The sequence below is a fragment of the Ctenocephalides felis genome, unplaced genomic scaffold (genome assembly GCF_003426905.1).
Source record: "Ctenocephalides felis isolate EL2017-DRISC unplaced genomic scaffold, ASM342690v1 CF-g0.4_SCAFFOLD_01886, whole genome shotgun sequence".
Taxonomy (NCBI): domain Eukaryota; kingdom Metazoa; phylum Arthropoda; class Insecta; order Siphonaptera; family Pulicidae; genus Ctenocephalides; species Ctenocephalides felis.
In genome coordinates this window covers 90625810-90640126 of record NW_020538040.1, presented here as the reverse complement: position 1 = coordinate 90640126, position 14317 = coordinate 90625810, and the positions used below count along the sequence as shown (strand labels likewise).

At 29.6% G+C, this 14317-nt stretch overlaps 1 protein-coding gene across 3 annotated transcripts in view; it reads right to left on the bottom strand.

Annotated features, from left to right (window-relative positions):
• LOC113376710 (solute carrier organic anion transporter family member 3A1) overlaps positions 1-14317 on the bottom strand; it is a 251322-nt gene that overhangs the window by 41191 nt on the left and 195814 nt on the right. For all 3 annotated transcript variants that reach the window (XM_026616729.1, XM_026616728.1, XM_026616730.1), the window contains one exon: positions 889-1056. In XM_026616729.1, the coding sequence (XP_026472514.1) occupies positions 889-1056 (168 nt within the window). The remainder of the gene's footprint in view (positions 1-888; positions 1057-14317) is intronic.

Genomic DNA, 14317 nt, shown 5'->3' with positions numbered 1-14317 from the left:
TATCAGAAGTATTATTATCATTTTTTGACGTTACTACTGGACTTGGTATACATTACAACTAGCCTCGGACACGGAGTAAGTTGTGATACTGCACTTTTTCTAGAAAATGATTAATTGTGAAATAATGAACAACCGCTGTGGAATTATTTTTACTTAATTGGGCAGAGAAATACCTACAGAAAGTATCCATATTTATTTTATGGAAATATAATCAGTAGTTCTCAAAATGTATCAATTTAAAGAAAAACTATTACAACCATCCCTTAGCTGCCCTATTTAAGTAAGAAACTAGAGTTCTAATCCAAGTTTCATATGACTTAAAAAACTGTTACAAACAGCCCCTAGCTTTCAAATTTCAGTTTTCACAGCATCGATTTAAATCGCGATTGCCATTTCGTGCACTCTATTCTATATAGAACTACGGTGATTATATTCCACTTATTACAAATCGCTATATATACAAAGAAAACTCTTTGAGAAGTAACTGACAAACCAAATTTAAGATTTTTTTTAAATTATAATCTGTCACACTTAGGGCATTCAGTAATTGTTTTGACTTTTTTATTATATGAATCTTAAATGGATGGAAACCCAGCAGTTGTCCAGTCCAGTTATGACTAATTATCTATACTCGAAGTATTTGCTGACATCTTTATTATATATGCAACTATACCCACTAGAGGCGATTTTCACTTGAGGCTATATTTGAGATCTATAACCTCAAGTGGAAATTTGACATCAAAGTTGCCTGATATCAGGCTTGGCGGTAGCGGGAATCGAACCAGCCAACCTGGGACTAGTCTCTGCTAGCCCAAATTTAAGACAATACTATAAAAGGGTCCTAATAAGTTAATAGAAAGGGTCTATTAATAATATGTTTTCACTGACCTTTTAGTTGTGGCCGTTTGTACTCATTGTCCTGCTTCTGCAATTTCTTCTGTGCCTCGATGGCACGCATGTTGAGCGGCGGCGGAACTCGGTTGCCCTTCAACGTCTTCGGGAAGCAGAACATCGCCAGCGATGTCAGGCCCATCAATGTTGACACTAGCAGCAGACCTATTGGAAATAGAAAATTAGTGGTATATTGCGTTGAATGAAAATCAGTGGTATATTGCATGAAAATTGTCAGACTTCCTCCATTACGAAATAGTAGATATTTATAATATATTATTTGAAAAAGTATTATTCTTATAATTTTACTATTATCTTATTATTATAATTAAATCTTTATTGAAAATTCTTTATTTGAAAAATTTAAAGTTTTAAACATATTAGTTGGTGTCAAATAATATTACATAAATGATACCAGTAGTTTTTAGAGGAGTTCTTAAGGTATACAATTTATGGTGAATATTTAGTGGTATATTGGCACTTATATTGCGTGACCTGAATCTAATTGTTTGGTTTACGTTACTTAATTGTTTTGTAAGATGTATCGTTATTTTTAAGTTAAATTCAACAGTTTTTTTATATAACCTCTATAAATGTGAGCGGTGTAAAAAGGATCAACTAAAACTTTACATTGGCAAAGATGTAAGCATAAGAAACAATAAATAAACAAGTAAATTAAGTTTAAACAATAATTTTACAAAATATGATTTAAATTAAAAGTTATTCGTCCTCTGCTGATGAATAGTTTTTTCTAAATATCAGATCAAAGTTACTAAAACAATAAAATCTTTATAAAAAATGCTTAAATGACATTTGTATTTCACATTGGTAAGATAATCTAGCTATTGTTTTGAAAAGTCCCTTTAAAATTAAAAAAAGACGTTGACAAAAAAGGACAGGTGACGAATTTAAAACAAAAATGCAAAAAAACGTATTTGTATAAATATGTGTTAACTGGGAATTTTACTGAACACAGTTCGATAATTGTTGTCTCAGTATACTCAGTTACATGTTAATTAGTTCATCTAGTTTAAACAGTATAAATACTGTAAGTCAAATTGGAACTTTGTGCCCTATCCTCTTTTAAAAATAATTTGGATGATTTTTAAATGAATAAATAAAGAGCCATTAATAGTCTTGCGGCTTTAATATAAAATAGCTTGTGTGCCTTAAGTTGGGTAAGAATCAATCGTTTTAAATCCCTGAACAATTTTTTTCATTTGCAAAGTTAAAATTGGTTGTTGCGATTACGAAAACGCAAATTTCAGAAAGTATAGTGTTGCTCTATAAATATGTTACAATTTTGTGATAGCAGAAATATGGACAAATTAAAAACAAACAAATTAATAACAAACATATAAGTAAAATAAAGTAAATTATCTTTTGATATTTAAAAACAAAATTGAAAACCACTTTACACTATCATTCTGAACCCAACGATCTCTTCACTGCCATCACAAATCGATGATTTTCGACTGTTTATTGACACTTTAAATAAGTTACCTTACGAATAGTTTAGCTTTAGATATAATTAAGACTTCACTTATTATAGATAATGTCAAATTTAGGCTACACTGAATCAGAAGTAAATAATCAGAATAAAACCCAAATGCATAGATATATCTATTACTGTAATTGAACTTAATGTCTGAGATTAATATGTCAGCCAGCTTATGCTAACTGAGAGACCATCAGTTAATTACAAGAGATTAAAGAAAATCTTACAGTCGTTGAATTATAGAAAATATATAATAATGAAAACTCCAGAAAAATCAAAATATAGTAATCAAAGCTTGTAAATAAAATCGCTTTTAAAGTTAGATGTAAATTATAAAAAAGTAACAATTGTTCATTTTTACAGAACATATTGATGCATTCAGTAACTTCTGATTGAGCTCGCTCGTAGGTAAATAGCTAGACCCGTATCAGAAGTACCGGGTTCGATCCCGCTTCGAGGAGCCTGTTGACAAGCAGTAGTGGCAACGGCTTTTACTTGGAAATATAAACAGCAATATGTTCCCAAGTAAGCAGCCCTGATCCGGCATTGCTGCCTTAATAAAAAGGCATCCGTATTATAAATATTGTAATAATAAAAATTTATCACAAAGAGACGCGACAACAGTTTGGGTTACCATGTATAAAAATATCAACGTAGTTATTAAGTATTAGTTGTTAGTTAGTAATAGTAGTTAGTAAGTATTAGTAATTAGTAAAATAGTCATCAAAACAGCTCATAGAACCCTCAAGTTCTGATCGCTGTGAAAACAACAACGGAAAAGTAACCTCTGATGCCATCGTCAAATTTAATTCAATTGAATTATTTCGATAACCACTAGTGACGGTTTATAATATTTGCATATTGCACATGATATCTATTTGGCATGGTCCGAAATGAAGCCGGCTGAGGCATCACTTAAAAGTTACGTCAACGTACTTCCCGCCGTCTAATTCACGGTCAAACTAGTTAACGTCGCGAGACAAATCTGTATCAGCGGGAACACACCGCGTGTCCATATTTATGAACTCTAGTAGTCTCGACATGGACTTACTTACTTATATTGTGATGGCTCTCGTTTTGATTACCGAATTGATTTGACCCCATGACCGACCACTAGACTGACTTAAATTTGAATTCGGCGCAGAAATGTACGTGGAAATTGTCAATTAACTATTACGTCAACTAATACGCTTTGCAATGAGTGGTTTTCTAATACCTGCATAATATAGAAATATTGTCTGCAGGACTCCAATAATAGATAATAAAATTACCAATACTTTCTTATATGACTTAAAATATTAAATTTAATTTATTTTCGGCGTTAGAATAAGATAGAGCGGGGCTTAAAAAGTCCACCACCGATATCTCAAAAACAAGTAAAGTTAAGAATTTTTCAACAACAATATTTGAAAGTAGAGAGAAAAAGATATATAACTAGCCATCACCTTGATTCTTACGACGATGCTACGGCAATGTTTAAAAATCTATAACAAAAGTATTTTCTTTCGCTGTTAGTTTTTTTTTTTGTTGTGAGCACTGTTGATTATTTTACGAGACCTTAATATATTTTTTAAGTGAACGTTATTTAATTGTTTTATTAGATGTATTGTTAATTTTGAGTTAGATTCAAATGTTTTTCTTATATAATCTCTATAAAAGCTTACACATGGAATAAAAAGAACTAACTGAATCTTTATCCTGGCAAAAATGTAAATAAAAACTAGTAAATAAGAAAGTTAAGAAACAGTTTTACAAAAGATAAATTAAATAAATAGTTATTCCACCTCTGAAGATGAATATTTCTGACGAAATACCAGATCAAGCTGTACTTTATATAAATGGAGTATTATGTGAAAAAACTACCCCTGAAATTTATATTTCGCATTGGTTGAATAATGTAGCTATTAAAACGTAAAATCCCTTCAAAATTAAAAATAAGACATTTCACATGTTTGCCACCTGGCCGTATAATTTTCCCCGCCTATGGGGTAAAAAGAAAAAGGTAACAAATTTTTGAAAAAACACATTTCTAGAATGATAGATTGGAAGATACTGAACATAGTCAGATAGTTGTTTGTTTGATATGTGTTATTTGATGTGATATAATTTTGCTTTTCACAATATAATTGCTAAAAATCAAATTGGACCATTGTGCTCTGCCCTACCCTATATTTGAAAATATATAGGGCTTACATCAAGCTGTTTTCCATTCCTTCCATTTAAGAAAAATCTTGTGTATAATTTTAATTTTTCGACAAATTTTTTGATAACTTTAAGGATTTTGATGATATTTCTTTCGACAATATATGCCAGTTCAGAATGTTTCAGATTACTTTTTAGTAATTTAAACATACCTTTATTAATTTTTTTTATTAAAATATGAATTTTCGATTGCCGATTTAAATTATTTCAATTAGATATTTGAAATTTTATATATACAAAAATACTAATAATTATTATGGCTAGCGTTAACAAATACCGTCATTGAAGAAAATATTCTAATTTTAAGTTGTAAAAGGTCTTACATATTACTATGACTATGCAATAAAGTCTCGATACTAATAAAATTCCAGTTATAAATGGAAACAAATAGTGATATTAGATTTACAACAGTTGATAAATTATATCAGTACTGCGCCCTATAAACATTTATTTTTCACAAATATATGCATATTATTTATATGTACCTATATATTCTTATATAACTCACATAAAAATAACTTAATAATATATATACTCATAATACTCTATTATACTTTTATACTCTAATATTCATAATCTACCCATTTGATTTAAATGTAAAACATAATTATCATAAATAAGGGGTTAAATTATGGTTCTGAATAAAATGAAATAAAATTATATATTTGTTGAATAATGTATTCTTGAAATTACATATGATATAAGCATTTTATATTTATATCGCGTTATATTTGTGCATTAATTTATATGTTGTGTATAATTTTAAGTTAATACAAAATCGATGACATATATTCTGCGATTCGAAGAAAAGTTTATTCTAGTATAATAAAATTTTACTTAAATGATGTAATTTGTGCGTAAAGTAAAATGAATTGTTATAAATATCTCGTTTAGAGTGCAATAACGAGTTGTGAAGTAAGCGAGCCTGGGTACGGTTGTGTCACATTTTTTTGATCAGCAATAATTTTGTAAATTTAACAGTTAACAGGAATAAAAAAATTAAACGGTAATTTGAACGTACAAATACTGAAATACTGTCCTTAAATATGGTGGATTAGTCACAGAATCAAATAATACAAGGAAAAGGCGAATGTCACAACCATCCACACCCCATGGACGGCAGTGATAGGCATAAAAATAGGTTAAAAAACAATATTTATAAACACCGAAATGGTTTATAACAATTTTTATTGTAAGCAATATATAACACAATGCAATATAATCATTTATTTTTATAATCAATATAACAATATATAATAAAGCATGATTTTTTAAACAAAGTTTAAAAAAAATCTGTGTGAAATCTTTCCCTTTCCCTTTTCCCTTCCTTTTTCGTATTTTGTCTCATTAGATAAGTCATATTTTTCTTTATCTTTTATATATTTCTAAACGTTACTTGTTTATCTGTTTAATCTTTACCCGAAAAGAACAAGACCAACAATCACATGTCACAACCGTACCCAACGCACACGTTTGAAAACAAATCATCGTTAAGACTTGAGTTAAATTATCTACGCAATAAACTAATCAACTACTAATGTTCAACTTACAGCAAAATGACAATCAAAGTGTTCTATCTCCATATCAATTATTATTCAAAGAAATCGAACAAAAATACTTTTTTTTTTGACTCTTTAAATGAAATGTGGTCTCAGATTATGGTAATGTAGGGCGCTGAATCAATGCAATAATGGAAACATGTTCGAACAAATATACTTCATCTTTCTCCTTTTGGACCCATCTCAAAATCAGTATAATTTAGGTGTTATGACGACTGTCAGCACCGTACCCTGGCACAACCGTACCTAGTCTCTCCTATTGTCTTGAAAGAGTAAATTTTAATTCTTCTAAAGTAAGTTCAAATTACACGTACGTTGTTGATGTACATGTGTTTCACTATATGGCTCTAAATTAAAATTACTAGAGTCTTCACTTTTCATAGAATTCACTTGGTATCTCGTACAGGGGTTTAATTTACCACCCGTTATGCGAAACAACATTGGTTTTTATGCTTGACATTTCTTATAATTTATTTTACTCCTAACGCACACAAAGCGAGGATTCTCTATATTTTAGTTCACCGCTAATTGTTATTCAAAAATATTTTAATGACAAGCGTTTCAAGTTAAAAACAAATATACAAACAGTTTAATTGTTGCAACAATTTAACATTGTACCGATCGTAAATTATCAGTAACGACGAAGAAGTCATAAACTCGGGCGCAAATACCGCTAATTCTAATTTAAAACATATGAAGAATGCGCCGCACAGTTTAATTTACATGTTTTTACGGTCGCAAAACGAAGCAACAAACGCGGCGAGAGCATTAAATTCGTTCCTTAAGGGTCAGATCGGCGTAATATCACGGTTTGATGACCATCAAGACGACGAAATGCGCGTTATCGAGTGTCGGCCAGCAGGTGAGGCCGAACGAAACGAATTTCGCAAATATTTCGGGAAGTGACAGCGCATTGTCCAATTATTACTCATCGTCAAAATTCCTGGCAACGCAACGGCCGCGGGGTGTCCCGGGGCGCGCCTTTTGTGACGGGCAAAAGCCGCGACGCCCGGACTCGCGGATAACGAAACGCGAGATGATGCCGATTTGCCGGGTTCGTTATAAGGAGTGAGGACCATCGTTATTACAATATTTACAACAACAGTTTTCGTTTCATGTGTGAAGGTTTTGCGATAGGTGTACTGGCAGAAACAGAAATGCTTTACCATTGAACATCATCAAGTATGTAAACATCATTTGCAGCAGAAATTTTTTACAAACAGTAGTTATCAATTACATTAATATAGTAATTTACAAAAATACTTTCATTTATTAAAAATAAATTCATTTATTAAAAATAAAATGCTTTCATGTAAGATGACCATACGCCCCGGTTAGGCCGGGACAGTCCCGGATTTTCGCCGTATGTCCCGAGTTTTCTGGAAGCAATATTTGTCCCGGATTTAGATCTTTTATACCGGATTGTCCCGAATTTTCGAAAAGTCTCGGTTTAAACTAAATATTTGCAATTACTTGATAAAAAAATTAAAGCTAACGATCAAATATTTAAAAAAAAACGAGTATGCTTATTTGAAACAATACGTTATGGATGAGAAAATTGCCGATTGCTAAATTCAAAAGGCTGTTTAATATATTCCTCCTCTTACATTACACCGCCAAACCCCATTAGGCAACTTTGATGTCAAATTTCCATTTGAGGTTATAGATTTCAAATATAGCCTCAAGTGAAGATCTCGTCTCGTGGGTATAGTTGCATGTATATAATAAAAATGTCAGCAAATACTTTGAGTATAGTTAGTTATTTAGTCATAATTGAATTGGACAACTGCTGGGTTGCCATCCGAACAGAAATCCTTATATAATAAAGTCAAAACAATTATTAAATGTCCTAAGTGTGACAGATACAAAAAAATACAATTTTACGAAAATTACCAAAAATTATGAAAACAAACTTTCTGAATGTGTTGCACAAGTGCTAATTTCTACTAAGGTAATGAAGAAAATTGAATAAGATGACATGAAAGGTTTATTATATAAAAAAGGCATAATATAGCATATAAATAATAAGGTCCTGTTAAAATGCAGTAATTTTGATTAAAAAAAACATTAAATAAAAACTGTAATTTGGAAACTAGTATTTGTTATTTTAAATCCCCCGATCCAAATTAACATAATTAAAAGTTGCTGTCTCGGATTTGACTTCAAAAAATATAGTCATTTTATTTCATGCCATGCGAAAAATTGACGTCTTAAATAAAAAGTGTCAATTCCACTGCAATACTCGTACAAAATAAAGAATTTTTATAATTATACGTTATCAGTAGGGAAGACTGGGTGCGGTCGTACCACGTTTTATTAACCAGCAATAATTTTGTTAATTTACAAGTTTGCTATAACAGAACATATTTTTTTAAACAATGTTATTAAGAAATCTTTATGAAATCTTTTTTTTCTTATATTGAATTTTGTCCCTGAGATCATGTTAACGTAGGGTGCCAGCGTAGTGCAATAATGGAAACTTGTTCAAACAAACATACTACATCTTTCACCTCCTTGGACCCTTTCTCAAAATCAGTATTGTTTATGAACGACAGTCACTGACCTTTGCTTATACCCTGGCACAACCGTACCCAGTCTCTCCTATAGTTTTTTAAGTGTCCAGTATTTTGTGTCTTATATAGTGTTAAAAATAACATAATAATAATGTTAAAAAGCTTGCTCATATTGAAATATAAGCTTGTGTACCTACATGATGTAAATTGATACTCCACAGGCGAGCTTTGACTTTTCGCGAACTTTACCTGTATTATTACAATTAAAATGCTACACGCGCACTTAGTTTTATTTTTGCATTTTATGTTTACATGTTAACAAGCTATTGGACTCAAATTTAGAAAAACGCGTTTTTATTAACGTTTTATAAGTTAATAAAAAAACTATTTCTTTTAAATATAATTTAAAAGCTTCTAAAATTTCAGAAATATGATGGTTCAAAACAGAAAAACATAGATTCAAACGAAGCTTAATAGTATATCCAATTGAATCAAAATGTAATATATTTCAAATATTCGGTATATTTTTTATGAATCATATCTGGTGCAATATAATTTTTGTATTCAATACTCAAAAACTAAGAATCACTATTATAAATATCTGACAAATATATTTATTCGCTTTAATAGTGTTTAAATAAAACCTGAAGTAAATAATTATTAATACATGACCAATTATTATTAACAATAAGTCTAGACACAGAACAAAATACTAAATAAATATTTTCAGCTTATTAATTATAATCAAATAAAAACTAATTGCTAAATAAATAAATCAGAAGTATTACAATAAAAAACATAGATCATATACACTTATATAGTTTTTTTTATTTAGAATAGAATTATATCGCTATTGATTAAAGTTAATTACCAGAGTAATAGCTTTTAGTAGAGAAATCGCATACGAGATATGAATTCCAGTACATTTTGTAATATCAAAAGCCAAACATAAAAAAATCGCCTTGAAGAATAACATCCAATTTTATTATGATTATAAAAGTAGATAAATTTTATTAAAAACAACATTAAATCAAGTAGTTTCTATAGATTTCTTTAAACTAACAATTTATTTATTTTTTATAAATTCAATAGAATTGATCAGTATCTTCATTCGTAAAGATAATTGAATAGCAATTATTTCATATTTTAATGAAGTATTTTCATTGTTATATGCGGTTTGTTGATTTATTTGAATCTCACCTTACGAATCGACAAACAAGTATTATTTATAACGAATCTATTCTAATGACTAATTAACAACTCATTTATGTATTTATTTATTATGACTCATAAAAATTAAAACGTCTAATATAAATGAAATATTTGATGAACACCAGTTCATTCAAATAATTCTTAAAGTATCTACATTAAAAATGCGATTTTAACTTTTAAAGTTAATATCGCATTATTTAGGCTCACGTGATTAATCCATATATGAGACAAGTCTATTGAAACACAAATGGAATCACTATTATAATAACAAATTATAATGAAATCAACCCTTAAATTAATATTTATTGATCAAATCGATGTTTTTTATAAAATCTATCACTTTTATATGTTTTTCATGATTTTTGAACCATCAATTCAATATAATTGAATAATATGCACAACACTAAATAGAGTGGGTAATTGTTTATTCATCAGTTGGAAAAATATAAAAAGTAGAGCAGAGCGAAGCTTAAAGCTCCGATGGTAAAAAGGTCCACCACTAATATCTCAAATACGCGTAGAAAATTTTTAACAACAATATTTGAAAGTAAAGTAGATGGCAAAATATGAGGAACTAGCCATCGTCTCAAATCAGGTGACTTTTGCTACAAGATAAATGGCCACAATGTAAATTTTGTAACAAAAGTATTTTTTCGTTGTTAGTCTTTCCGTTTTTGAGCACAGTTGTTTAGTTTACTATACCTGAATATAATTTTTAGATATACTTCAATTGATTATTCGACAAAACATATTATTATTTTTTAGTTGGATTTAAGATTTTCATTTCTAGAACCTCTAAAATAGCTTGTATGTAATTGAGGTGAAAAAGACCACCTATACCTTTTTATATGGCAAGGTGTAAACAATAAGAAACTTGTAAATAAACATGTTAAATAAGTATTAAAACAGCTAATTTACAAAAGATAAATTAACATAATTGTTACGAATTCCCCCTGATAATAATCAATTCTTATGATAAAGTTCCAAATGGAGGTTGTATCCAGTACGATCTTCATAAAAAATGTATCCATAAAATGTGTATTTCATACATAAATTGTATTTGCCATATTTGTAATGATTGTAATTAAAGAAACAATGAAGATGATTATAAATTTAACAGAAGTACCTACCAAAGTAAAAATTATGATAGTAGTAAGTGTTATTAAGTTATTTGTATAATATATTCAGTAATACATATTTAGATTATAATTTTTAATTTTCTTGTTCAACCTAATAATTAAACTGCATCATTGATTAAATAATGTAACTATTATTCCCTAGAACCTCTTTTTAATTAAAAATATAATAGTGAGTCTTATTGCCTGGCCCTGGTCTTTTGTGAAGCCTATTTTACAACGCCTGTGGAGTGAATAAGACCGGGTGTCATTTTTTTAAATAGCAAAAAAACATTTTAAAACAGTTTAAAAAAACATAGTTGTATAATGAAAAAATAGGTGCGAAATTTATTGAACATACTTTAGATAATTGCCTGTTTCATAATATTTGTTTTGATATAGTTGGTTTGGTTTTCACAGTATAATTGCTAGAAGTCAAATTAGACTTTGTGTCCGATCAACTTTGTGTCGTTTGTGTCCCACCGTAATATACATTCTTAGCAACTTTTAGGAAAAGGTCTATTAGGGGGCGTCCATTAATCACGTGAGCAATTTCGAAGGATTTCAGGACCCCCCCCTTGGTGATGTGTGGTGATATTTTGAATTATCCCCCCCCCTTCCTCACTAAACTCTACATGTATTTTTAGTAAAAAAAATTATGAAATTTTAAGATCTTTTTTGAACTTTTTTTTTAATTGGGGGCCGTTCAAGTATCACGTAAGCGTTATAGAGGGGCGGGGAGGTTATTGATTTGCTTATTTTGGGCGACAGTTTGGTGACAGCTTTGCTTACTTTTGCTGACAAGGGGGATGTGGAGGTAAATAATAGTACTAAATCTGCTTACGTAATACTTGAACGATCCCTTGGGATAAAAAATAAATATACGTGATATCTTACTAGACTCTTCCCTCCCCCAGTGATGTTTCGTGATGTGGGCTCACGTGATTAAAAAACGCTACCTTAAAAAGTGATTAAATTAAATAGAAGATAGCAATTTTATTAATTTAATCACTGATAATCTGAACAAATATTGGCAACATGAGAAATGTCCAACAACATTCGGCTCATAAAGAATTCATTGAAATAATTTCAGTAAGAATTCCTAAATCAAAACAGTCGGGTTAATTGACCTGTGTGGAAATAAATCTCGATAATTGCTTTCATACAAGAGATGCGCGAATTCCCAGCAAAAGTCGGTGCGAGCACCTTGCGAATCGCCTTGGAAAATAACACTGGAAGGAAGCGGTGCAACAACCGAAATCGCAGTGCAGTGTCCGTCGCCTGCAGATATCGTTATGTAAAAATGCGCTAATTAGTGAGCACGGAACACCCGCGCTTACTTGGACTCACAATCAGAGATGACCAACGACGGATAGGGCGATGTACTCATGGACCACGACAAAATTTGCTATCGATCGAGAATATATGTATATCTAATTACAGGGCCAGTCTTGGGGTCCTCAGCGCCCGCATGCAAGATTTGTTCTAGCGCCCCCCAACCCAATAATTTCAACTGTTTTATCAGTTTTTCATTAAAATTATATACAAATTAACTTTATTTTTTTAAATTAATTTTTATTCATTCTGGATATTTGTACACACATTTTAGTACACAAAAATTTAGATATAATATAAAAGCGTATAAAATACATTGATTTTAAATTTATTTAGAAAATTTAGGCGATTCGCGGGTTGATCATAATCAAATATTTTTAAATTCTCAATTATTTCTAACGTAGGTGTAATATTAATATTTGGGTTTTAAAACATTTAACTTATATATTATGCGATTTATTCTATAGAGCAAATCACTCAAAGATCAAAAAAGAATAGTCTTTAATTTTTAAACATAACATTTGTATTTTATGTTTTAAATTAAATTTTATTTTAATTTATTTTTTCATTATTTACAATATCCAAAATTGCATCGTAAACTTCTGCTTATTTGTATCGTAAGGACTGAATTGTATTCAGCTTTACTTTCCCACCAGATTCAAAGTATCAGATTGTTGTTTTAAAGTTAAACTTTTAACGTATTTTTAAAGTATTGTCCAAAGATTAGTAAAAGATGCAAAGAAATTACATATTCCCTTAACTATACTGAAACAAATTATTATTGTATCTGTATTATTTCTGCATAGTTAATAATTAAATTATGTATAAAAAAGCTTAAAGATTTTTATTCCTAAGTACATTTTGCTTCCATTTTTCATATTTTCTCCATAAACCTAACCACGCATGTCTTCAACGTTCAAAGTTCACCAGATGTGAAACACTTACAACAAAAACAAAAGTTACAATTAAATTTTTCGGAATAAACAAACCATTTTTTTAAACACTGACTCTCCATTTTCCATTTTCTCTATTATAATTAGCTTATATTTCTTTAATAAGTTCAAGTTCCATTTCGACTAAATCAGCTCGCCATTTTTCACCAATAACGCCCAATAATTAATTTAACACTAAATATTTGATTGAACACTAAATATTTTCTTTTTAGATTCCACGTTAACTTTAAATGAAGAAAAAAGTTTGAAAGTACATTAAACAATAAGCAGAACAATAATTTACAAATTTGCAGAGTTATTATTTGGTTAATTGTTTCTATTGATATCACATTGCAAACTGAATATGCTTTTTCTGATTCATAGTTAAGTTGGATTGTTTAATATAATCTATTAAGTATTCTAGATTTGATATTTAAAAACAATATTTAAATAATAGATTATAAATTTCATTTCCGAACCTCGTTTTGGCGCCCCCTAGGGCATGCGCCCGCATTTTTTGCATGCATTACATTCAAGGCATGACCGGCCCTGCTAATATATATAAATCTACTGTACGTGTGTTGTCACTGAACTGCTACTAAATGGCTATTTGAATTTTGATAAATGATTATATAGTGTGTCAATGCATTTACAATAGTGGTTCTGAACTGAGTAAATATAATAATTAAGGAGAAAAAAGTGGTAAAATAGAAAAAAAATTCAAACAATATCAATTTATTTGAAATTTGTAGTTAAATGCCAATATTCGTTAAATTCTAAGTAAGAAAAATATAATTGTCGACGACGTAAAGCAATTGAGATATTATATTGCGGAGATTGAAGTATTTAAAAATAGTAAAACACATTCGAAAAATTCGTTAATTATAATTAATTTTGTTTGTTTAAACTTTGGAACAGTAACCGTGAAGGGCCACAATTAAAAATAATAACACAATTGCGTTTTCAAGAATTAAGACTTTTTATCGAACTATAAATTTAAATTTTCGAAATAGGTCGGCTTTTGTAATAAATACCAAGTGTATTTAAACATACATACATT